This window comes from Apostichopus japonicus, chromosome 12 (assembly GCF_037975245.1).
Source record: "Apostichopus japonicus isolate 1M-3 chromosome 12, ASM3797524v1, whole genome shotgun sequence".
NCBI lineage: Eukaryota > Metazoa > Echinodermata > Holothuroidea > Aspidochirotida > Stichopodidae > Apostichopus > Apostichopus japonicus.
This window is the reverse complement of record NC_092572.1, coordinates 26,122,006-26,147,079: the sequence shown is the minus strand read 5'-3', so window position 1 is coordinate 26,147,079 and position 25,074 is coordinate 26,122,006. Positions and strand designations below refer to the sequence as shown.

The window sequence follows — 25,074 nt, the reverse complement described above, 5'->3', positions numbered from 1 at the left end:
AACCCCTAGCGAGCACGTGAAAAATTTAACCAGAATGGAGTTACGGTTTTATTTGTCTCCTATTTGTACTAATACTACTCCCTGCTTTTATGCACTTCCAGTGAAACATATCACAGGATATTTTTTTTAGATATTGCTTTCCTCAACTATATTTCCTAGCTAACTTATGGTAACGTAAGTTTATATTTAATTCGTTTACTAACAATCTATCATCAGATTCTGACCCACTCTTTGGGATATTATGCGGGTATATGTCGTATCCAGTATGTCGCCACGAACGCACACACTCTAAAACGTGTTAATCCCAAAGGCCTATTTTAGATCTTAAATAAGAATTCAATTATATTTAACGTTGTCTGCTCCGTGTGTGCTCTCGTAGCCAGTTTACTAACACGGTGGTTAAAATTCATATCAGTCTTTGATCGAAACTTTAACAATATTATTCATTAAGGGAAAATGAATGTAACTAATAATGAATACTGACAAGGTATAATATTGTCATCAACAAGTTGCGAATATTTAGTGACATAATCGTACCCGAGGAAAGAGCTTGTTATGTCATGTTGAAGTCATTTTGTCACATGATTAGATATAACCATATCTTACATACTTAACGTAAACTTTAACCTCAATTTATATTTCAAATATCTGCTATATTTAGAATAATCTTACCTGGAATTTCACATATTACTCCAGCATCTTCACTATGACCACAGTTGTGTACACCGACACCCCTGCTATTACAAGCCAAGATATGTTCTTCGGATCCGATACATTGTACATCATCCAACCAGATTTCACCAGTTCCTTCTCCATAACTCGCAGAACTAGTTGCTGCCTCCGCCGCAGTATACCCAAGCTGTCGACACGCTACGTCGGCGTCATCTTTCCCCCAGCTGTCATCACAAATTGTTCCCCAAGTACCGTTTAAGAAGATTTCTATCCTGCCTTCAAAATTGTTGGTGCCGTCAACTAGTCGTACGCCTGTTAAAAGGTAAGTATTTTACAAAGATAACATTTCAAAATAACGTACAACTTGTTTTCTGAAGCGATGTATTTAATTATTATTCTTGCCCAAACAGACTTGGTCTACGACAACTAACGACGACTTGAACGCAGCTTGATAATAATAATTATCTGGGTTTTTTGTATAATGATAGTCTGATTTTTGTTATGTGCCGCTTGCTTTAAGCGTTTTTCAGTTGATAGGATCAAATTCTCTCAAATGGTATGTTATTGTGTTTTTCAAGTTTACATTTATTTCCTACATCAAACATTAATAATCCACGACAGCTTGAAGAAGGAACCAGTTGTAACGGCGACACAATAACTCGACAGCTTGTAAAGTCAGCAATATGCACACAGAAAGTCTGGTAGAATGACCAAGCTTTGTCATCATGTATTTGACACAAGACTTGAAAAATGAATTGTATACTCTTTTTAGATGTTTTTTTAACTGAAATATATTTGAGTGCTGCTTTGTGTGATTTTTTTTGTGGGGGGGGGGGCGGTGGTTGTTGTTTATTGTCACATGATAGTTACTTTAGAGAAAAGCAGAATTATTCTTGACTTGAATATCTTTCCTGAAATAAAACTTCTCTTCGAAGATAACGGTCTCTACCTTGTGTATTCAGAACGAAAGTCATCATTGACACGTTAACCCAAAGCAAGCTCGTGCAACATTTGACCAGAATGAAGCAACGGTTTTATTTGTATCCTGTTAGAACTAAACATGCTCGCTGATTTCAGGGACTTCTAGCACAACATACCACAGGGTATTTTTTTTATATATTGTTTTCCAAAACTATATTTCCTACATAACTTATGATAACGTAAGTTTATACTTAATTCGTTAGTTAAAATCTATAATAAGATTTTTGACCTACTTTTGGGGATATAATGCGTGTATATATTATATCCGATCATTCGCCACGAATGCACATACTTTAAACGGTGTTAATCCGAAGGGCCTCTTATAGATCTTACATAAGTATATATCATTATATTTAACGTAGTCTGCTCCGTGTGTGCTCTTTGAGCCATTTTACTAACATGGTAGTTAAAATTCATATCAGTCTTTGATTGAAACTTTAACAACATTATTCAAAAAGGAAGAAGAAATGTAGCTAATGATGAATACTGACAAGGCGTAATATTGCCATCAACAAGTTGCCAATATTTAGTGACATAATCGTACCTTACAAAATTGCTAGTTTGGTCATGTTGTAGTAATGTTGTCAGATGATTAGATATAATTATATCTAACATACTAAACGTCAACTTTAACCTCAATTTATATTTCAAATATCTGCTAAATTTGGAATGATCTTACCTGGTATTTCACATTTTACTCCAGCATATTCACTATGACCACAGTTGTGCACACCGACGCCACTGTTATTACAAGCCAATATATGTTCTTCAGATCCGATACACTGTACATCATTCAACCAGATTTCACCAGTTCCTTCTCCGAAACTCGCAGAAGAGACCGCTTCCACAGCCGCACTATACCCAAGCTGTCGACACGCTACTTCGGCTTCATCTTTGCCCCAGCTGTCACCACAAATTGTTCCCCAAGTACCGTTAAAGAAGATTTCTATCCTGCCTTCATAATCTGTAGTGCCTTCAACTAGTCGTACTTCTGATAAAAGTAAATATTTTACAAAACTAACATTTCAAAATGACGTACGACTGGTTTCCTGAGGCGATGTATCTCATAATTATACTTGCTCAAACAGACTTGGTCTACAACAACTTATGACGACTTGAACGCAGCTTGATAACAAAAATTATCTGATTGTTTTTTTGTATCATTATTTTCGTATATTTGTTATGTGCCACTTACCCAAGCGTTTTCCAGTTGATAGAACTCAAATTGTCTCAAATGGTATGTTATTGTGTTTTGAAGTTCACCTTTTTTCCTGCGTTAAACATTAATATTTCACGACATCTTGAAGAAGGAATGAGTTGTAACGACACAATAACTCGACAGCTTGTAAAGTTAGCAATATGCACAGAGAAAGTCTGGTAGAATGATCAAGCTTTGTCATCATGTTTTTGACACAAGACATGAATAGATTTAATACTCATAGGGGAGGGGGTATTTAACTAAAATATATGTGGATGCTGTTTGTGTGTGTTTTTCTTTTTTTGTGGGGGGGGGTGTTGTTAATTGTTACATGGTTGTAACTTTAGTGGAAAAGCAGAATTGGTCTTGACTCGAATATCTTTCCTGAAATAAAACTTCTCATTGAAAATAACGGTATCTACCTTGTGTATTGAGAACGAAAGTAATCATTGACAAGTTAACCTCAAGCGAACACGCGAAAAATTAGACCAGAAGGAAGTTACGGTTTTATTTGTATCCTGTTAGTACAAAACCTGCTCGCTGATTTCAGGCACTTCTAGTACAACATACCACAGGGTACTTTTTTTCTAGATATTGTTTTCCTCAATATATTTTCTAGCTAACATTTGATAACGTAAGCTCATACTTAATACGTTAGTTACACTCTATCATAAGATTTGGACCCACTCTTTGGGATATAATAAGGGTATATATTATATCCGGTCTGTCGCCACGAACGCACATACTTTAAACCGTGATAATCCGACGGGCCTCTTTTAGATCTTACATAAGTATATATGATTATATTTAACGTAGTCTGCTCCGTGTGTGCTCTCGTAGCCATTTTACTAACAGGTGGTTACAATTCATATCAGTCTTTAATTGGAACTTTCAAAATATTGTTCAGGAAGAAAGAAGGGATGTACCTAATGATGAATACTGTCAAGGCACATAATATTGGCATTAACCGGTTGCGAATATTTAGTGACATAATCGTACTTGAGGAAATTGCTATTTAATACATGTTGAAGTAAGTTTGACATATGATTAGTTTTAATGATATCCTATATGCTAAACGTAAAACTTTAACCTCAATTTATATTTAAAATATCTGCTAATTGTAGAATGATCTAACCTGGAATTTCACATTTTACTCCAGCATCTTCACCATGACCACAGTTGTGCACACCTACGCCAGGGTTTGCACAAGACAAAACGTTATGTTCGGATCCGTCACATTGTACATCATCCAACCAGATTTCACCAGTTCCTTCTCCGTAAAACGCAGAAGAGACTGCTTCTACAGCCGCACTAAATCCAAGCTGTCGACACGCTACGTCGGCATCATCGTTTCCCCAGCTGTCATCACAAATTGTTCCCCAAGCACTGTTTAAGAAGATTTCTATCCTGCCTTCATAATCTGTTGTGCCGTTAACTAGTCGCACTTCTGATAAAAGGTAAACATTTTACAAAACTAACATTTTAAAATAACGTTATAGACTGGTTTTCTGGGGCGATGTATTTGATAAGAATGCGTGCTCAAACAGACTGGGTCTACGAAAACTAATGACGACTTGAACGCAGCTCGATAACAAAAATAATGTGAACTTGGCATCATCATATTTTGATTTTTGTTATGTGTCACTTACCTCAAGCGTTTTTTAGTTGATAGGACTCAAATTCTCTCAAGTGGTATGTTATTGTGTTTTCAAGTTTACATTTATTTCCTGCAGTAAACATTAATATTCCAAAATAGCTTAAAAAAGGTATGAGTTGTAACGACACAATAACTCGACAGCTTGTAAAGTCAGCAATATGCACAGAGAAAGTCTGGTAGAATGACCAAGCTTTGTCATCATGTATTTGACAAAAGACTTGGATGAATTTCATACTCCTAGGAAAGGGGGTATTTAACTAAAATATACTTGGGTACTGCTTTTGTGGGCGTTGTTTTTTTTTGGGGGGGGGGTTGTTGATTGTCACATGATAGTAACTTTAGTGAAAAAGCAGAAGTAGTCTTGTCTTAAATATCTGTCCTGAAATAAAACTTTTCTTCGAGGTAACGGTCTCTACCTTGTGTATTCAGAACGAAAGTCATCATTGACACTTTTACCCCAAGCAAGCACGTGCAAAAATAGCCCAGAATGGAGCAACGGTTTAATTTTTCTCCTAGTTATACTAAACCTGCTGGCTGATTTCAGGCAATTCCAGTACAACATACCACAGGGTAATTTTTTCTGGATGATGTTTTCTTCAACTATCTTTCCTACTTAACTTATGATAACGTAAGTTTATAGTTAATTCGTTAGTTAAAATCTATAATAAGATTTTGACCCAGTCTTTGGGATATAATGCGGGTATATATTATATCCGGTCTGTCGCCACGAACGCACACACTTTAAACGGTGTTAATCCGACGGGCCTCATTTAGATCTTTCATAAGTATACATTATTATATTCAACGTTGTCTGCTCCATGTGTGCCCTCGAAGCCATTTTACTAACACGGTGGTTAAAATTCATATCAGTCTTTGATTGGAACTTTAAAAATATTATTCAGGAAGGAAGAAGGAATGTAACTAATGATGAATACTGACAAGGCATAATATTGCCATCAACAAGTTTCGAATATTTAGTGACACAATCGTACCTTAGGAAATCGCTAGTTAAGCCATGCTGAGGTCATTTTATCATATGCATAGATACAATCATATTACATACCAAACGTAAACTTTAACCTCAATTTATATTTCAAATATCTGCTTAATTTATATTGATCTTACTTTCACTTCCACATTTCACTCCAACATCATCATGATGACCACAGTTATGTACACCGACACCACTGTTAATACAAGCCAAAATATGTTCTTCGGATCCGATACATTGTACATCATCCAACCAGATTTGACCAGTTCCTTCTCCGTAACTCGCAGAACTAGTTGCTGCCACAGCCGCTGTAAACCCAAGCTGTCGACACACTACGTCGGCTTCATCTTTGCCCCAGCTGTTTCCACAAATTGTTCCCCAAGCACCTTTTAAGAAGATTTCTATCCTGCCTTCATAATCTGTGATGCCGTCAACTAGTCGTACTTCTGATAAAAGGTCAATATGTTACAACAATTACATTTCAAAATAACGTTATGCGATTGGTTTTCTGAGGCGATGTATTTAATATTTATGCATGCCCAAACAGACTTGGTCTACAACAACTAATGACGACTTGGACGCAGCTTGATAACAAAAAAATATAATTTTTTATTGTATAATGATTCTGATTTTTATAATCTGCCATATGCCTCAATAGTTTTCCAGTTGATAGGACTCAAATTCTCTCACATCGAATGTTATTTTAATTTGAAGTTTACATTCATTTCCTGCATTCAAAATAACGAATACGTGACAGCTTGAAGAAGGAATGAGTTGTAACGACACAATAACTCGACAGCTTGTAAAGTCAGCAATATGCACACATAAAGTCTGGTAGAATGACCAATCTTTGTCATCATGTATTTGACACAAGACTTGAAAGAATTTCATACTTTAAGAAAGGGGGTATATAACTGATATATACTTGGGTACTACTTGTTTGTATGATTTTTTTTGGGGGGGTGGGGGACGCGGGATTGTTGTTGATTGTCATTTTATAGTAACTTTAGTGAAAATACAGAATTATTCTTGACTTGAATATCTTTCCTGAAATAAAACTTCCCTTTGAAGATCACGGTCTCTACCTTGTGTATTCAGAACGAAAGTCAGCGTTGACATTTTAACCCCAAGGAAGCACATGCAAAATTAGATCAGTATGGAGAAACGGTTTCATTAGTCTCCTACTAGTACTATACTCGCTGATTTCAGGCACTTCCAGTACAACATACCACAGGGAACTTTTTTTCTAGATACTGTTTACCTCAGCTTTATTTCCTTCCTTACTTATGATAACGTAAGTTTATAATTAATTTCTTTAGTTTCAATCTATAATAAATTTTTGACACACTCTTTGGGATATTATGCGGGTATATATTATATCCGGTCTGTCGCCACGATTGCACACACTTTAAACGGTGTTAATCCGAAGGGCCTCTTTAGATCTTACATCAGTATACATTATTATATTTAACGTTGTCTGCTCCGTGTGTGCCCTAGTAGCCATTTTACTAACAAGGTGGTTAAATTTCATAACAGTCTTTGATTGAAACTTTAAAAATATTATTCAGGAAGGAAGAAGAAAGGTAACTAATGATGAATACTGATAATGCATAATATTGCCATCAAATAGTTGCAAATATTGAGTGATGATATGGTACCTAAGAAACTGCGAGTTAAGTCGTGTTGAAGTAAGTTTGTCACAGGATTAGATGTTATCATATCTAACATACTTAACTTAAATTTAAACCTCGATTTATATTTCAAATATCTGCTATTTTTGAATGATCTTACCTGGAATTTTACAATTTACTCCAGCATCTTCACTATGACCACAGTTGTGTACACCGACACCACTGTTATTACAAGCCAAAATATGTTCTTCGAATCCGATACATTGTACATCATCCAACCAGATTTGACCAGTTCCTTCTCCGTAACTCGCAGAACTAGTTGCTGCCTCTGCCCCAGTAAACCCTAGCTGTCGACACGCTACGTCGGCTTCATCTTTGCCCCAGTAGTCATCACAAATTGTTCCCCAAGCACCGTTTAAGAAGATTTCTATCCTGCCTTCATAATCTGTGGTGCCGTCAACTAGTCGTACTTCTGATAACAGGTAAATATTTTACAGAAATAAAATTTCAAAACAACGTACGACTGGTTTTCTGAGATGATGTAATTAATAAATATGCTTGCCCAAACAGACTTGGTCTACGACAATTTATGACGACTTGAACGCAGCTTGATAACAAAAACAATCTGATTTTTTTGTGTATAATGATTTCTTTTATTTTTGTTATGTGCCACTTACCTTTAGCATTTTTCCAGTTGACAGGACTCAAATTCTCTCAAGTGGTATGTAATTGGGTTTTGAAGTTTACATTTATTTTCCGCATTAAACATTAATATTCCACGACAGCGTGAAGAAGGAATGAGTTTTGACGACACAATAACTCGACAGCTTGTAAAGTCAGCAACATGCACACATAAAGTCTGGAAAAATGACCAAGCTTTGTAATCATGTATTTGATACAAGAATTTAAAACTTAATTCCATACTCATAGGGAAGGGGGTATTTAACTGAAATAAATGTGGGTGCTGCTTGTGTGTGTGATTTTTTTTGGGAGGGGGGGGGCTGGGGGATGTCGTTGATTGTTACATGATGGTTACTTTAGTGAAAGTGTAGAGTTAGACTTGACTTGAATATCTTTTCTAAAATAAAACTTCTCTTTGAAGATTACGGTCTCTACCATATGTATTCGGAACGAAAATCATCATTGACACTTAATCCCAGACGAGCACGTGCAAAATTATTTTAGAACGGAATAACGGTTTTATTTGTCTCCTATTAGTACTAAAACTGCTAGCTGATTTCAGGCACTTCCAGTACAACATACTACACGGTAACTTTTTTTAGATAGTGGTTTTCTCAACTATATTTCCTACGTAAATATTGATAACGTAAGTTTATAATAAATTTGTATAGTTACTATCTTGAATTAGATTTTGACCCACTCTTTTGGATTTAATGCAGGTATATTTCGTATCCGGTCTGTCACAACAAACGCACACACTTTTAACGGTGTAAGTCCGAAGGGCCTCTTTTAGATCTTACATAAGTAAACATAATTTTATTTCACGTTGTGTGCTCCGTGTGTGCACTCTTAGCCATTTTACTAACACGGTGGTTAAAATTCATATCAATCTTTGATTGAAACTTTAACAATATTATTCAGGAAGGAAGAAGGAATGTAACCAATGATGAATACTGACAAGGCACAATATTGCCATCAACAATTTGAGAATATTTAGTGAAATAATCGTACCTTAGGAAATAGCTAGTTATGGTATGTTGAAGTCATTTTATCACATTATTAGATGCAATCATATATAACATACCAAATGTAAAATCTACCCTCAATTGATATTTCATATATCTCCTTAATTTAGAATGATATTACCTTCACTTCCACATTTTACTCCAGCATCTTCACTATGACCACAGTTGTGTACACCGACACCATTGTTATTACAAGCCAAGATATGTTCTTCGGATCCGATACATTGTACATTATCCAACCAGATTTCACCAGTTCCTTCTCCATAACTCGCAGAACTAGTTGCTGCCTCCGCCCCAGTAAACCCAAGCTGTCGACACGCTACATCGGCGTCATCTTTGCCCCAGCTGTCATCACAAATTGTTCCCCAAGCACCGTTTAAGAAGATTTCTATTCTGCCTTCATAATCTGTGGTGCCGTCAACAAGTCGTACTTCTGATAAAAGGTAAATATTAAAAAAAAAATACATTTTAAAATAACGTACGACTGGTTTTCTAAGGCGATGTATTCAATAATTATGCTTTCACAACAGACTTGGTCTACGACAATTTATGAGGACTTGAACGCAACTTTATAACAAAAATAATCTGATATTTTCTTTTGTGTAATAATATACTGAATTTCTATATGTACCACTTACCTTAAGCATTTTTCCAGTTGATAGGACTCAAATTCTCTCAAGTGGTATGTTATTGTGTTTGGAAGTTAACAGTTATTTTCTTCATTGAACATTCATATTCCACGACAGCGTGAAAGAGGAATGAGTTGTAACGACACAATAACTCGACAGCTTGTAAAGTCAGCAATATGCACACAGAAAGTCTGGTAGAATGACCAAGCTTTGTCATCATATATTTGACAAAAGACTTAAAAAAATGAATTTCATACTCTTAGGAAAGGGAGTGTTTAACTGAAATATATTTGGGTACTGCTTGTGTGTGATTTGTTTGAGTGGAGTGGGGGGTTGTTGTTGATTGTCACATGATAGTAACTTTAGTGAAGAAGTAGAAATAGACTTTACTTGAATAACTTTCCTTAACTTCTTTTGAAGATCGCGGTCTCTACCTTGCGTATTTAGAACGAAAGTCATCATTGACACTTTAATCCAAAGGAGCACGTGCAAAATTAGACCAGAAGGGAGCAACGGTTTTATTTGTCTCCTATTAGTACTAAAACTGCTCGCTGATTTCAGGCACTTCCAGTACAACATAACACAGGGTAACTTTTAAAGATATTGGTTTCCTCAACTATATTTCCTTCCTAACTTATGATAACGTGAGTTTATGATTAACTTGTCTAGTTACAAACTTTAACTAGATTTTTCCCACTCATTGGGATAAAATGCGGGTATCTTTCGTATCCGGTCTGTCGTAACAAACGCAAACACTTCCAACGGTGTTAATTCGAAGGGCCACTCTTAGATCTTAACATCAGTAAACATAACTATTTTTAACGTTGTCTGCTCCGTATGTGCACTCGTAGCCATTTTACTAACAAGGTGGAAAAAAATCATATCGGTCTTTGAATGAAATTTTAACAATATATTTCACAAAGGAAGAAGGAATGTAACTCATGATGAATACTGACAAGGCATAATATTGTCATGAACAAGTTGCGAATATTTAGTGACATAATCGTAACTTAGTCAATTGTTAGATAAAATTGTTAGATAAGTCATGTTGACGTCATTTTGTCACATAATTAGATACAATCATATAAAACATACCAAATGTAAACTCTAACCTGAATCTATATTTTAAATATCTGCTTAATTTAGAATCATCTTACTTTCACTTCCACATTTCACTCCAACATCATCATCATGACCACAGTTGTGTACACCGACACCACTGTTATAACAAGCCAAGATATGTTCTTCGGATCCGATACATTGTACATCATCCAACCAGATTGGACCAGTTCCTTCTCCGTAACTTGCAGAACTAATTGCTGCCTCCGCCGCAGTAAACCCAAGCTGTCGACACACTACGTCGCCTTCATCTTTGCCCCAGCTGTTATCACAAATTGTTCCCCAAGCACCGTTTAAGAAGATTTCTATCCTGCCTTCATAATCTGTGGTGCCGTCAACTAGTCGTATTTCTGATAAAAGGTCAATATTTTACAAAAATAACTTTCAAAATAACGTACGACTGGTTTTCTGAGGCGATGTATTTTATAAATATGCTTGTCCAAACAGACTTGGTATACGACAACAAATGACGACTTGAACGCAGCTTGATAACAAAAATATTCTGATTTTTTTTCTTTTGTATGATGATATTCTAATTTCCATTATTTGCCACATGCCCCAAGCATTTTCCAGTTGATAGGACTCAAATTCTCTCAAATGATATGTGACTGTGTTTTGAAGTTTACATTTATTCCCTACATTAAATATTACTATTCCACGACAGCTTGAAGAAGGAATGATTTGTAACTACACCATAACTCGACAGGATGTAAAGTCAGCAATATGCACACAGAAATTCTGGCAGATTGACCAAGCTTTGTCATCATTTATTTGACATAAGACTTGAAAGAATTTCATACTCCTATGAAAGGGGGTGTTTCTGAAATATATTTAGGTACTTCTTGTGTGTGTGATTTTATTTTGTGGGTAGGGGTGGTTGTTAAATGCCACATGGTAGTAAATTTAGTGAAAATGCAGAATTATCTTGACTTGATTATCTTTCCTGAAATAAAACTTCTCTTGAAGATTTCGGTCTCTACCTCGTGTATTCAGAATGAAAGTCATCATTGACACTTTAACCCCAAGCAAGCACGTGCAAAGTTAGATCATAATGGAGCAACGGTTTTATTTGTCTCCTATTAGCACTAAAACTGTTCGTTGATTTCAGGTCGTTCCAAAACAAAATACTTCAGAGTAGATGTTTGCAGATATTGTTTTCCCAACTATCTCCTACCTAACTTATGATAACGTGAGTTTATAATTAATTCGTTTATTTTTAATGTATAACAAGACTTGGACTCACTCTTTGGGATATTATACGGGTATATGCCGTATCCGATCTGTCGCCACGAATGCACATACTTTAAACGGTGTTAATCCAAAGGGCCTCTTTTACATCTTACATAAATATACAAATCATACTTAACGTTTTCTTCTCCGTGTGTGCTCTCGTAGCCATTTTACTAACACGGTGGTTAAAATTCATATCAGTCTTTGATTGGAACTTTAACAACATTATTCAGAAAGGAAGAAGGAATGTAACTACTGATAAATACTGACAAGGCATAATATTGCCATCAACAAGTTGCGAATATAGAGTGATAAAATGGTACCTTAGGAAATTGCAAATTAAATCATTTTTAAGTAAGTTTGTCACATGATTAGAATATAATAATATCAAACATACGAAAACTAAATTCTAACCTCAATTTATATTTCAAATATCTGCTAAATTTTGAATGATGTTACCTGGAATTTCACATTTTACTCCAGCATCTTCACTATGATCACAGTCGTGTACACCGACACCACTGTTATTACAAGCCAAAATATGTTCTTCGGATCCGATACATTGTACATCATCAAACCAGATTTCACCAGTTCCTTCTCCGTAACTCGCAAAAGAGACTGCTTCCACAGCCGCAATATACCCAAGCTGTCGACACGCTACTTCGGCTTCTTCTTTGCCCCAGCCGTCATCGCAAATGGTTCCCCAAGCACCATTTAAGTAGATTTCTATCCTGCCTTCATAATCTGTGGTGCCGTTCACTAGTCGTACTTCTGATTAAAGGTAAATATTTTACAAAAATAATATTTCAAAATAACGTAGGACTGGTTTTCTGAGGCGATGTTTTAAAATGTATGCTTACTTAATTAAACTTGGTCTACGACAACTAGTGACGACTTGAACGCAGCCTGATTACAAAAACAATCTGATTGTTTCTTTTATATGATATGCTGATTTTTTTTATGTGCCACCTACCTCAAGCGTGTTCCAGTTGAAAGGACTCAAATGGTACGTGATTGTGTTTTGAAGTTTACATTTATTTCCTGCATTAAACAATAATATTCCACGACATCTTAAAAAAGAGTGAGCTGTAACAACAAACTAACTCGACAGCTTGTAAAAACAGCAATATGCACACAGAAAGTCTGGTAGAATGACCAAGCTTTGTCATCATGTATTTGACACAAGACGGGAATGAATTTCATACTCCTAGCAAAGGTTTTTTTAACTGAAATATACTTGGGTACTGCTTGTGTGTGTGATTTTTTTTTTGGGGGGGGGGGGGAGGTGGGAGGGTTGTTGTTGATTCTCACATGATAGTCACTTTAGTGAAAATGCAGAAAGAGTCTTGACTTGAATATCTTTCCTGAAATAAAACTTCTCTTGGAAAATTACGGTATCTACCTTGTGTATTCAGAACGAAAGCAATCATTGACACGTTAACCCCTAGCGAGCACGTGCAAAACTATACCAGAATGGGGTAACGGTTTAATTTGTCTCCTATTGGTACTAAACCCGCTCACTGATTTCAGGCGTATTGAGTACAACATTTCACAGGGTAACACTTTTTAAACATTGTTTTCCTCAACTTTATTGCCTACCTAACTAAATATAACGTAAGTTTATAGTTAATTTGTAAGATACAATATATAATTGGATTTTGACCCACTCTTTAGGATATAATACGGGTATATATTATATCCGGTCTGTTGCCACGAATACACACACTTTAAACGATGTTAATCCGAAGGGCCTCTTTTAGATCTTACAATAGGTAAACATTTTTAAATTTAACGTTGTCTGCTCCGTGTGTGCCCTAGTAGCCATTTAACTAACAAGGTGGTTAAATTTCATAACAGTCTTTGATTGAAACTTTAACAATATTATTCAAAAAGGAAGAAGGAATGTAAGTAATGATGAATACTGACAAGGCATAATATTGCCATCAACAATTTGCGAATATTTAGTGACATAATCGTTCTTTAGGAAAGAGCTTGTTATGTCATGTTGAATTCATTTTGTCATTGATTAGATATAATCATATCTTACATACTTTTAACGTAAACTGTAACCACAAATTATATTTCAAATATCTGCTAAATTTAGAATGATCTTACCTGGAGTTTCACATTTTACTCCAGCATCTTCACTATGACCACAGTTGTGTTCACCGACACCAATGTTATTACAATCCAAAATATGTTCTTCAGATCCGTCACATTGTACATCATCCAACCAGATTTGACCAGTTCCTTCTCCGAAACTCGCAGAACTAGTTGCTGCCTCCGCCGCAGTAAACCCAAGCTGTCGACAAGCTACGTCGGCTTCAGCTTTGCCCCAGCTGTCATCACAAATTGTTCCCCAAGCACCGTTTAAGAAGATTTCTATCCTGCCTTCATAATCTGTGGTGCCGTCAACTAGTCGTACTTCTGATAAAAGGTAAATATTTAACAAAAATAACATTTCAAAAAACCTTTTGACTGGTTTTCTGAGACGATGTATTCAATAATTTTGTTTGCCTAAACAGACTTGGTGTACGACAACTTATGGCGACTTGAACGCAGCTTGATTACAGAAATAATCTGTTTTTTTTTTGGTATGATAATATTCTGATTTTAGTAATGTGCCACTTACCACAAGCGTGTTCCAGTTGCAAGGACTCAAATTCTCTCAAATGGTATGTTATTGTGTTTTGAATTTACATTTACTTCCTGCATTGAACATTAATATACCACGAAAGCTTGAAGAAGTAGTAAGTTGTAACGATATAATGACTCGACAGCTTGTAAAGTCAGCAATATGCACAAAGAAAGTCTGGTTGAATGATCAAGCTTTGTCATCATGTATTTGACATAGACGGGAATGAATTTCATACTAATGGGAAAGGGGTTTTTAACTGAAATATATTTGGGTGCTACTTGTGTGTGTGTGTGTGTGTGATTTTTTTACTTGGGGAAGGGGGGAAGGGTTGTTGTTGATTGTCACATCATAGCAACTTTAGTGAAAAAGCAGAAAGAGTCTTGACTTGAATAACTTTCCTGAAATAAAACTTATCTTTGAAGATTACGGTATCTACCTTGTGTATTCGGAACGAAAGTCAACATTTACACGTTAACCCCAAGAGAGCACGTGTAACGTTAGACCAGAATGGAGTAACGGTTTTATTTGTCTCCTGTTAGTACTTAAACTGCTCGCTGATTTCAGGCCCTTCCAGTACAACATACCACAGGGTAATTTTTTCTATATGCTGTTTTCTCAACTATATTTCCTACCTGACTTATGATAACGTAAGTTTATACTTAATTCGTTAGTTACAATCTATAATAAGATTTTGACTCACTCTTTGGGATATAATGCGGGTATATAGTATACCCGGTCTGTCGCCACGAACGCACACACTATAAACGGTGTTAATCCGAAGGGCCTCATTTAGATCTTACATAGGTATCCATTTTTATATTTAAAGTTCTCTGCTCCGTGTGTGCTCTCGTAGCCATTTTACTAACAAGGTGGTTAAAATTCATATCAGTTTTGATTGGAACTTTAGCAATATTATTCAAGAAGGTAGAAGGAATGTAACTAATGATGAATACTGACAAGGCATAATATTGCCACCAACAAGTTGCGAATAATTAGTGATATAATCGTACCTTAGGAAATTGCTAGTTTGGTCATGTTGAAGTAATGTTGTCACATGATTAGACGTAATCATATCTAACATACTAAACGTAAACTTTAACCTCAATTTATATTTCAAATATCTGCTGAATTTAGGATGATCTTACCTGGAGTTTCACATTTTACTCCAGCATCTTCACTATGACCACAGTTGTGTTCACCGACACCGCTGTGACTACAATCCAAAATATGTTCTTCGGATCCGATACATTGTACATCATCCAACCAGATTTGACCAGTTCCTTCTCCGAAACTCGCAGAACTAGTTGCTGCCTCCGCCGCAGTAAACCCAAGCTGTCGACACACTACGTCGGCTTCATCTTTGCCCCAGCTGTCATCACAAATTGTTCCCCAAGCACCGTTTAAGAAGATTTCTATCCTGCCTTTATAATCTGAGGTGCCATCAACTAGTCGTAATTCTGATAAAAGGTAAATATTTAACAAAATAACATTTCAAAAAACCTTACGACTCATTTTAGTCCTAAAACTGCTCTCTGATTTCAGGCACTTCCAGTACAACATACCACAAGGTGAATTCATTTTAGATATTGCTTTCCTCAACTATATTTCGTACCTGACTTATGATAACGTAAGTTTATCATTTATTCGTTTACCCTTACTCAAATTCCATATCTGGTTATATATCTCGATATAATTGTAAGCCAGATATGCATATAAAGTTTGATATGGCCATATAAAGCCAGATATAACTGGATGTAGAGTCAATCCAGATACGCATATCAAGTTTGATATGGCCATATAAAGCCATAAATATCTTGGTTTAAGTGTAATCCAGATATCCATATCAAGTTTGATATGACCATACAAAGCCAGATATAACTGGATATAGAGTCAATCCAGATATGCAGATAACATTTTATCTGGCCATCAAAGCCAGATAAATCTTGATATAATTATAAGCCAGATATCCATATAAAGTTTGATATGGCCATATAAAGCCAGATATATCTTGATATAATTGTATTCCAAATATCCGTATCAAGTTTGATATGGCCATATAATGCCAAATATATCTTAAAATACTTGTAACCCAGATATGCATATAACATTTTATCTGGCCATATAAAGCCAGATATATCTCGATATAATTGTAAGCCAGATATCCATATCAAGTTTAATATGGCCATATAAAGCCATATATATCTTGATATAATTGGTATCCAGATATCCATATCGAGTTTGATATGGCCATATGAAGCCAGATATATCTTGATATAATTGTAATCCAGATATCCACATCAAGTTTGATATGGCCATATGAAGCCAGATATATCTTAAAATACTTGTAAGCCAGATATCTATATAAAGTTTGATATGGCCATATAGAGTCAGATATATCTTGATATAATTGTAAGCCAGATATCCATATCAAGTTTGATATGGCCATATAAAGCCAGATATATCTTGATATACGTGTAAGCCAGATATGCATATCAAGTTTGATATGGCCATATAAAGCCAGATATATCTTAATATACGTGTAAGCCAGATATGCATATCAAGTTTGATATGGCCATATGAAGCCAGATATATCTTGGTATAATTGTAAACCAGATATCCATATCAAGTTTGATATGGCCATATAAATCCAGATATATCTTGATATACGTGTAATCCAGATATGCATATAAAGTTTGATATGGCCATATAAAGCCAGATATAACTGGATGTAGAGTCAATCCAGATACGCATATCAAGTTTGATATGGCCATATAAAGCCAGATATATCTTGGTTTAATTGTAATCCAGATATCGATATCTTGGTTTAATTGTAATCCAGATATCCATATCAAGTTTGATTTGGCCATACAAAGCCACATATAACTGGATATAGAGTCAATCCAGATATGCAGATGACATTTTATCTGGCCATATAAAGCCAGATATATCTTGATATAGTTGTAAGCCAGATATCCATATCAAGTTTGATATTGCCATATAAAGCCAGATATATCTTGATATAATTGTATTCCAGATATCCATATCAAGTTTGATATGCCCATATAATGCCAGATATATCTTAAAATACTTGTAAGCCAGATATGCATATCAAGTTTGATATGGCCATATGAAGCCAGATATATCTTGATATACGTGTAAGCCAGATATTCATATAAAGTTTGATATGACCATATAAAGCCAGATATAACTGGATGTAGAGTCAATCCAGATACGCATATCAAGTTTGATATGGCCATATAAAGCCATAAATATCTTGGTTTAATTGTAATCCAGATATCCATATCAAGTTTGATATGACCATACAAAGCCAGATATAACTGGATAGAGAGTCAATCCAGATAGGCAGATAACATTTTATCTGGCCATATAAAGCCAGATATATCTTGATATAATTGTAAGCCAGATATCCATATAAAGTTTGTTTGATATTGCCATATAAAGCCAGATATATCTTGATATAATTGTATTCCAAATATCCATATCAAGTTTGATATGGCCATATAAAGCCAAATATATCTTAAAATACTTGTAACCCAGATATGCATATAACATTTTATCTGGCCATATAAAGCCAGATTTATCTCGATATAATTGTAAGCCAGATATCCATATCAAGTTTAATATGGCCATTTAAAGCCATAAATATCTTGATATAATTGGTATCCAGATATCCATATCGAGTTTGATATGGCCATATAAAAGCCAGATATATCTCGATATAATTGTAAGCAAGATATCCATATCAAGTGTGATATGGCCATATAAAGCAAGATATATCTTGATATAATTGTAAGCCAGATATCCATATCAAGTTTAATATGGCCATATAAAGCCATATACAACTGGATATAGAGTCAACCCAGATAGGCATATAAAGTTTTATCTGGCCTAATAAAGATATAAAGCCAGATATAACTGGACATAGAGTCTATCCAGATATGCAGAAAAGTTTTATCTGGCCATATTAAGCCAGATATAACTGGATATACATGTAAGACTGTATGCTATAATGTATTTTCATAGAGATTTATATTGCCCTATATTGTTGAATTTGTGGTCCTGCATAATTTCAATGGTAAAGCACTTACATGGCACACTAGGTCAAAGGGGGTATAAATCGGCTACTTGATCTATCTGGGTTGCTAGGTAACCACAGGGTCATTGAGGGGAAAAAGGATGACTCAGAGGGTAATTAAGTGGTGTGAAAACCTTCTTTGGAACAAAGGACATATGTGTATTGATACTCTGGGAGAGTGAGATAGGAAAAACAGCTAGTTTACACATGGTAGGGGAGAACAGGAGGAAATTTAACAGAAAGAATTGGTACATTAAGGAAGGGTGATGGAGATTCGTAAACAATAACGTATTGAGTTAGGACATTGGCAAAGGATTCTATAGTGAACTGAACAGTCCGAAGTAAGGAAGAAATTTTTTGGAACGGATGGAAACAACATATTTTGGCCTGAACTTCGATACTGAACGGAACATATATCGCCCTCCTGGAACTTATTTACTAAACCAAATATATTAAATAAAGGGATAGCACAATGCAATTTAGTATCAACCTCTACAGGACAACAGAAGAATAAAGAACTCAACCTTCAAGTATTATTTTAACAGCGGTCATATTATGACCATAGCAGTCGGATTAGGTAACAGCAAGGAGCTTTTTGAGTGATATGTTTGAGGCCAAAACTGCAGATTCTGAAGTCCAAGATAATTTGATCTTTACCTCCAATTAAGCCCTGCTTTTTTTGGTCTAATTGTCTGGAGATGGGTTTTTTTCAGACACAATTTGTAATGTTTTTTGAAATCTCTTTCTAGTTGGAAGCATTGTGAGTCATAAATAAAACTATGTGTCACAAAAAAGTTAGGTACACAATTGGGTTTGGAATGTGCTGGGAATAAAGTAATCCCAACAATATGTCTTCATCATTGTTTTGAAAATTGTGTCGATGAAAGGACTCGCAGACCTTGCAGAGACTGAAGACAGCCTAGAGACGGCAGAGTGATGGGCATTTTGTCATGAAGCAGGCTTTCAAGTGCCAATTTATTCGTGGAGCATTTTATCATGCCAGGATATTTTATTCTCTTAACCATGTATTTTTGTTCTGACGGTCATATTGTCTCAATAATCGTTTGAACAGAAGACCCTTTTTAAATATTATATAGTTTTTTATTTGTAAAGGCTTGGATATACTGTGAATAAGGTGAAACAAGAAAAAGAAAAATACCTGCTGATGGATCAAACAGGAAATGTAATTAATGGCCAGATAATTAAGCAGTAAATAAAAAGTTGCTTTATCTGCGCCATATATTGCCTTTATTTGGTTTCAAATTATATTTCTTTGCATCGCCAGATAAATATCTGGCACAGATGAAGCCATTTTTTTTTAACTAGTTCAATCTGGATTTATCATAATATGAGACAGTAATGGATTTGCCAAGGGCAATATATATGGATGTGGCATATATGAGCCAGATATGGATCTCTAAGTAATGGGCCAGATATGGATTTGCCATATATGAGCCAAATATGGATTTTTCAGATATGGATCTGCCCTATATGAGCCAGATATGGATTTGCCATATATGGGCCAGATATGGATCTGCTATATATGGGCCAGATATGGATTTGCCATATATGGGCCAAATATGGATTTGCCATATATGGTCCAGATATGGATTTGCCATATATGGACCATATCTGGTCCAGATAAAAAGTGACTCATATAAAGTTTTATCTGAGGCAGATATGGCCTTTATCTTATATCAAGTTATATCTGCCCAATTCTTGATATGGCCAGATATAAATTCCATATATGGCACAGATATGGGCCATATACAAATTGCCATATATGGGCCAGATATGGATCTGCTATATATGGGCCAGATATGGATTTGCCATATATGGGCCAAATATGGATTTGCCATATATGATCCAGATATGGATTTGCCATATATGGACCATATCTGGTCCAGATAAAAAGTGACCCATATAAAGTTTTATCTGAGGCAGATATGGCCTTTATCTTATATCAAATTATAACTGCCCAATTCTTGATATGGCCAGATATAAATTCCATATATGGCACAGATATGGGCCATATAAAAATTGCCATATATGGGCCAGATATGGATCTGCTATATATGGGCCAGATATGGATTTGCCATATATGGGCCAAATATGGATTTGCCATATATGATCCAGATATGGATTTGCCATATATGGACCATATCTGGTCCAGATAAAAAGTGACCCATATAAAGTTTATCTGAGGCAGTTATGGCCTTTATCTTATATCAAGTTATATCTGCCCAATTCTTGATATGGCCAGATATAAATTCCATATATGGCACAGATATGGGCCAGATACAAATTGCCATATATGGGCCATATATGGATTTTGACCCACTCTTGACCCACTCTTTGGTATATAATGCTGGTACATTTCGTATTCGGTATGTCGCCACGAACGCACACACTTTAAACGGTGTTAATCCGAAGGGCCTCTTTTATATCTTACATAGGTATACAACTATATATTGAAGGGTGTCTTTTCCGTGTTTGCTCTCGTAGCCATTTTACTAACACGGTGGTTAAAATTCCTATCACTGTTTGCTTGAAACTTCAAAAATATTATTGAGGAAGGAAGAAGGAATGTAACTAATGATGAATACTGAAAAGGCATAATTATGTCATCAACAAGTTGTGAATATTTAGTGACATAATCGTACCTTTGAAAATTTCTAGTGAAGCTATGTTGAAGTAATTTTGTCACATGCTTGGATACAATCATATATAACAAACCAAACGTAAACTCTGACCTCAATTTATATTTCAGATACCTGCTTAATTTAGAATGATCTGACCTTTTATTCCACATTTTACTCGAACTACATCATTGCGATCACAGTTGTGTACACCGACACCACTGTTATTACAAGCCAAAATATGTTCTTCGAATCCGATACATTGTACATCTTCCAACCAGATTTGACCAGTTCCTTCTCCGTAACTTGCTGAACTAGTTGCTGCCTCCGCCGCAGTAAACCCAAGCTGTCGACAAGCTACGTCGGCTTCATCTTTGCCCCAGCTGTCATCACAAATTGTTCCCCAAGCACCGTTTAAGAAAATTTCTATCCTGCCTTCATAATCTGTGATGCCGTCAACTAGTCGTACTTCTGATAAAAGGTAAATATTTTACAAAAATAACATTTCAAAATAACAAACGACTGGTATTCTGAGGTGATGTATTTTATAAATATACTTGCCCAAACAGACTTGGGCTGCCACAACTAATGACGACTTGAACGCAGCTTGAAAACAAAAATAATCTGATATTTTTTGTATGGTGATATTCTAATTTTTTTATGTGCCGCATGCCTCAAGCGTTTTCAGTTGATAAGACTCATCTTCTCTCAAATGGTATGTGATTGTGTTTTGAAGTTTACATTTATTTCCTGCAATAAACATGAATATTGCACGACAGCTTGAAGAAGGATGAGTTGTAACGACACAATAACTCGACAGCTTGTAAAGTCAGAAATATGCACAGAGAAAGTCTAGCAGAATGATCAAGCTTAGTCATCATGTAATGACACAAGACTTGAAAGAATTTCATACTCCTAGGAAAAGGTGGTATTTAACTAAAATATACTTGGGTACTGCTTGTGTGTGTATTTTATTTTCATTTGGGGGGAAGTGCAGGGGTTGTTGTTGATTGTCACATGATAGTAACTTAATGGAAATTGCAGAATGAGTCTTGACTTGAATATCTTTCTGAAATAAAACTTCTCTTTGAAGATAACAGTCTCTACCTTGTGTATTCAGAACGAAAGTCATCATTGACACTTTAATCCCAAGCGAGCACGTGCAAAATTAGACCAGAATGGAGCAACGGTTTTATTTGTCTCCTATTAGTACTAAAACTGATCACTGATTTCAGGCACAACCAATACAACGTACCACAGAGTGAATTCATTTTAGATATTGCTTTCTTCAACTATAATTCCTACCTAACTTATGATAACGTAAGTTTCTAATTAATACGTTTAGTTACAATCTATAATAAATTTTGGACCCACTCTTTGGGGCATTATGCGGATATATATCGTGTCCGGTCTGTCGCCACAAACGCACACACCTTTAACGGTGTTAGTCCGAAGGGCCTCTTTAATATCTTACATAAGTATACATATTATATTTAACGTTGTCTGCTCCTTGTGTGCTCACGTCGCCATTTTACTATCACGGTGGTTAAAATTCATATTAGTCTTTGATTGAAACTTTAAAAATATTATTCAGGAAGGAAGGAGGAATGTAACTAATGATGAATACTGACAAGGCATATATTGCCATCATCTAGTTGCAAATATTTAGCGACATAATCCTAACTTAGGAAACTGCTAGTTAAGTCATGTTGAAGTGATTTTGTCATATAACTACATATAATCATATCTTACAATCTAAACGTTAACTTTAACCTCAATTTATATTTCAAATATCTGCTAAATTTAGAATGATCTTACCTGGAATTTCACATTTTACTCCAGCATCTTCATGATGACCACAGTTGTGTACACCGACATCACCGTTATAACAAGCCATGATATGTTCTTCGGATCCGATACATTGTACATCATCCAACCAGATTTCACCAGTTCCTTCTCCGTAACTCGCAGAAACAGTTGCTGCCTCCGCCGCAGTAAACCCAAGCTGTCGACACACTACGTCGGCTTCATCTTTTCCCCAGCTGTCATCACAAATTGTTCCCCAAGCACCTTTTAAGAAGATTTCTATCCTGCCTTCAAAAACTGTGGTGCCGTCAACTAGTCGTATTTCTGATAAAAGGTAAATATTTTACAAAAATAACATTTCAAAAAAACGGTCGACTGGTTTCTGAGGCGATGTATTCAATAATTATGCGTCCCAAACATACTTGGTCTACCACAACTAATGACGACTTGAACGCAGCTTGATAACAAAAATAATCTGATATTTTTCTGTTGTATGATTACATTTTGATTGTTGTTATATGCCACCTACCTTAAGCGTTTTCAAGGTGATAGGACTCAAATTGACTCAAATGGTATGTTATTGTGTTGTGAAGTTTACATTTATTTCCTGCATTAAACATTAATATTCCACGACAGCTCGAAGAAGGAATGAGTTGTTAAGACACAATTACTGGACAGCTTGTAAAGTTAGCAATATGCACACAGAATGTCTGGTAGAATGACCAAGCTTTGTCATCACGTATTTGACACAAGGCTTGAAAAGATTAATTTCATACTCCTAGGAAAGGTGGCAAGTAACTGAAAAATATTTCGGTACTGCTTGTGTGTGTGATTTTTTTATTTATTTTTTTGTGTGGGGGGGGTGAGGGGGTTGTTGTTGATTGTCACATGGTAGTAACTTTATTGAAAAAAGCAGAATTAGTCTTGACTTGAATATCTTTCCTGAAATAAAATTTCTCATTGAAGATCACGGTCTCTACCTTGTGTATTCAGAACAAAAGTCACCGTTGACATTTTAACCCCAAGGAAGCACATGCAAAATTAGACCAGTATGGAGCAACGGTTTTATTGGTCTCCTATTAGTACTAAAACTGCTTGCTGATTTGAGGCTCTTCCAGTACAACATACCACAGGGTAACTTTTTTAGATATTGGTTTTCTCAACTATATTTCCTACCTAGCTTATGATAACGTAAGTTTATAATTAATTCGTTAGTTACAATCTTTGATAAGATTTTGACCGACTCTTTGGGATATAATACGGGTAAATGTCGTATCCGGTCTGTCGCCACGAGCGCACAAACTTTAAACGGTGTTAATCCAAAGGGCCTTTTTAGATCTTACATAGGTATGCATTGTTATATTTAACTTTGGCTGCTCCGTGTGTGCTCTCTTAGCCATTTTACTAACACGGTGGTTAAAAATTTATATCAGTCTTTGATTGCAACATTCAAAATAATTTAATAACACTTTCAATAATATAACAAGGCATAGTTATGCCATCAACAAGTTGTGAATATTAAGTGGCATAATCGTACCTTAGAAAATTGCTAGTGAAGTTATGTTGAAGTCATTTTGTCACATGATTAGATACAATCATATATAACATACCAAACGTTAAGTCTAACCTTAATTTTAATTTCAAATATTTGCTTAATTTAGAATGATCTTACTTTCACTTCCACATTTCACTCCAACATCATCATGATGACCACAGTTGTGTACACCGAAACCACTGTTATTACATGCCAAAATATATTCTTCGGATCCGATACATTGTACATCATCCAACCAGATTTCACCAGTTCTTTCTCCGTAACTCGCAGAAGATACGGCTTCCACAGCAGCACTATACCCAAGCTGTCGACACACTACGTCGGCTTCATCTTTGCCCCAGCTGTCATCACAAATTGTTCCCCAAGCACCGTTTAAGAAGATTTCTATCCTGCCTTCATAATCTGTGGTGCCGTCGACTAGTCGTATTTCTGAAAAAAGGTAAATATTTTACAAATATAACATTTCAAAATAACGTACGACTGGTTTTCTGAGTCGATGTATTTTATAAATATGCTTGCCCAAACA

The 25,074-nt window shown here is 35.5% G+C and overlaps 1 protein-coding gene across 1 annotated transcript in view; it reads right to left on the bottom strand.

Annotated features, from left to right (window-relative positions):
• LOC139977990 (uncharacterized) overlaps positions 1 to 25,074 on the bottom strand; it is a 94,249-nt gene that overhangs the window by 41,359 nt on the left and 27,816 nt on the right. Inside the window, exons 12-24 of the mRNA XM_071987882.1 lie at positions 24,666 to 24,977; positions 23,006 to 23,317; positions 21,347 to 21,658; positions 15,598 to 15,909; positions 13,930 to 14,241; positions 12,274 to 12,585; positions 10,623 to 10,934; positions 8,958 to 9,269; positions 7,291 to 7,602; positions 5,634 to 5,945; positions 3,987 to 4,298; positions 2,333 to 2,644; positions 673 to 984 (exon numbers count right to left, since the gene is read on the bottom strand). Of these exons, the coding sequence (XP_071843983.1) occupies positions 673 to 984; positions 2,333 to 2,644; positions 3,987 to 4,298; positions 5,634 to 5,945; positions 7,291 to 7,602; positions 8,958 to 9,269; positions 10,623 to 10,934; positions 12,274 to 12,585; positions 13,930 to 14,241; positions 15,598 to 15,909; positions 21,347 to 21,658; positions 23,006 to 23,317; positions 24,666 to 24,977 (4,056 nt within the window). The remainder of the gene's footprint in view (positions 1 to 672; positions 985 to 2,332; positions 2,645 to 3,986; positions 4,299 to 5,633; positions 5,946 to 7,290; positions 7,603 to 8,957; positions 9,270 to 10,622; positions 10,935 to 12,273; positions 12,586 to 13,929; positions 14,242 to 15,597; positions 15,910 to 21,346; positions 21,659 to 23,005; positions 23,318 to 24,665; positions 24,978 to 25,074) is intronic.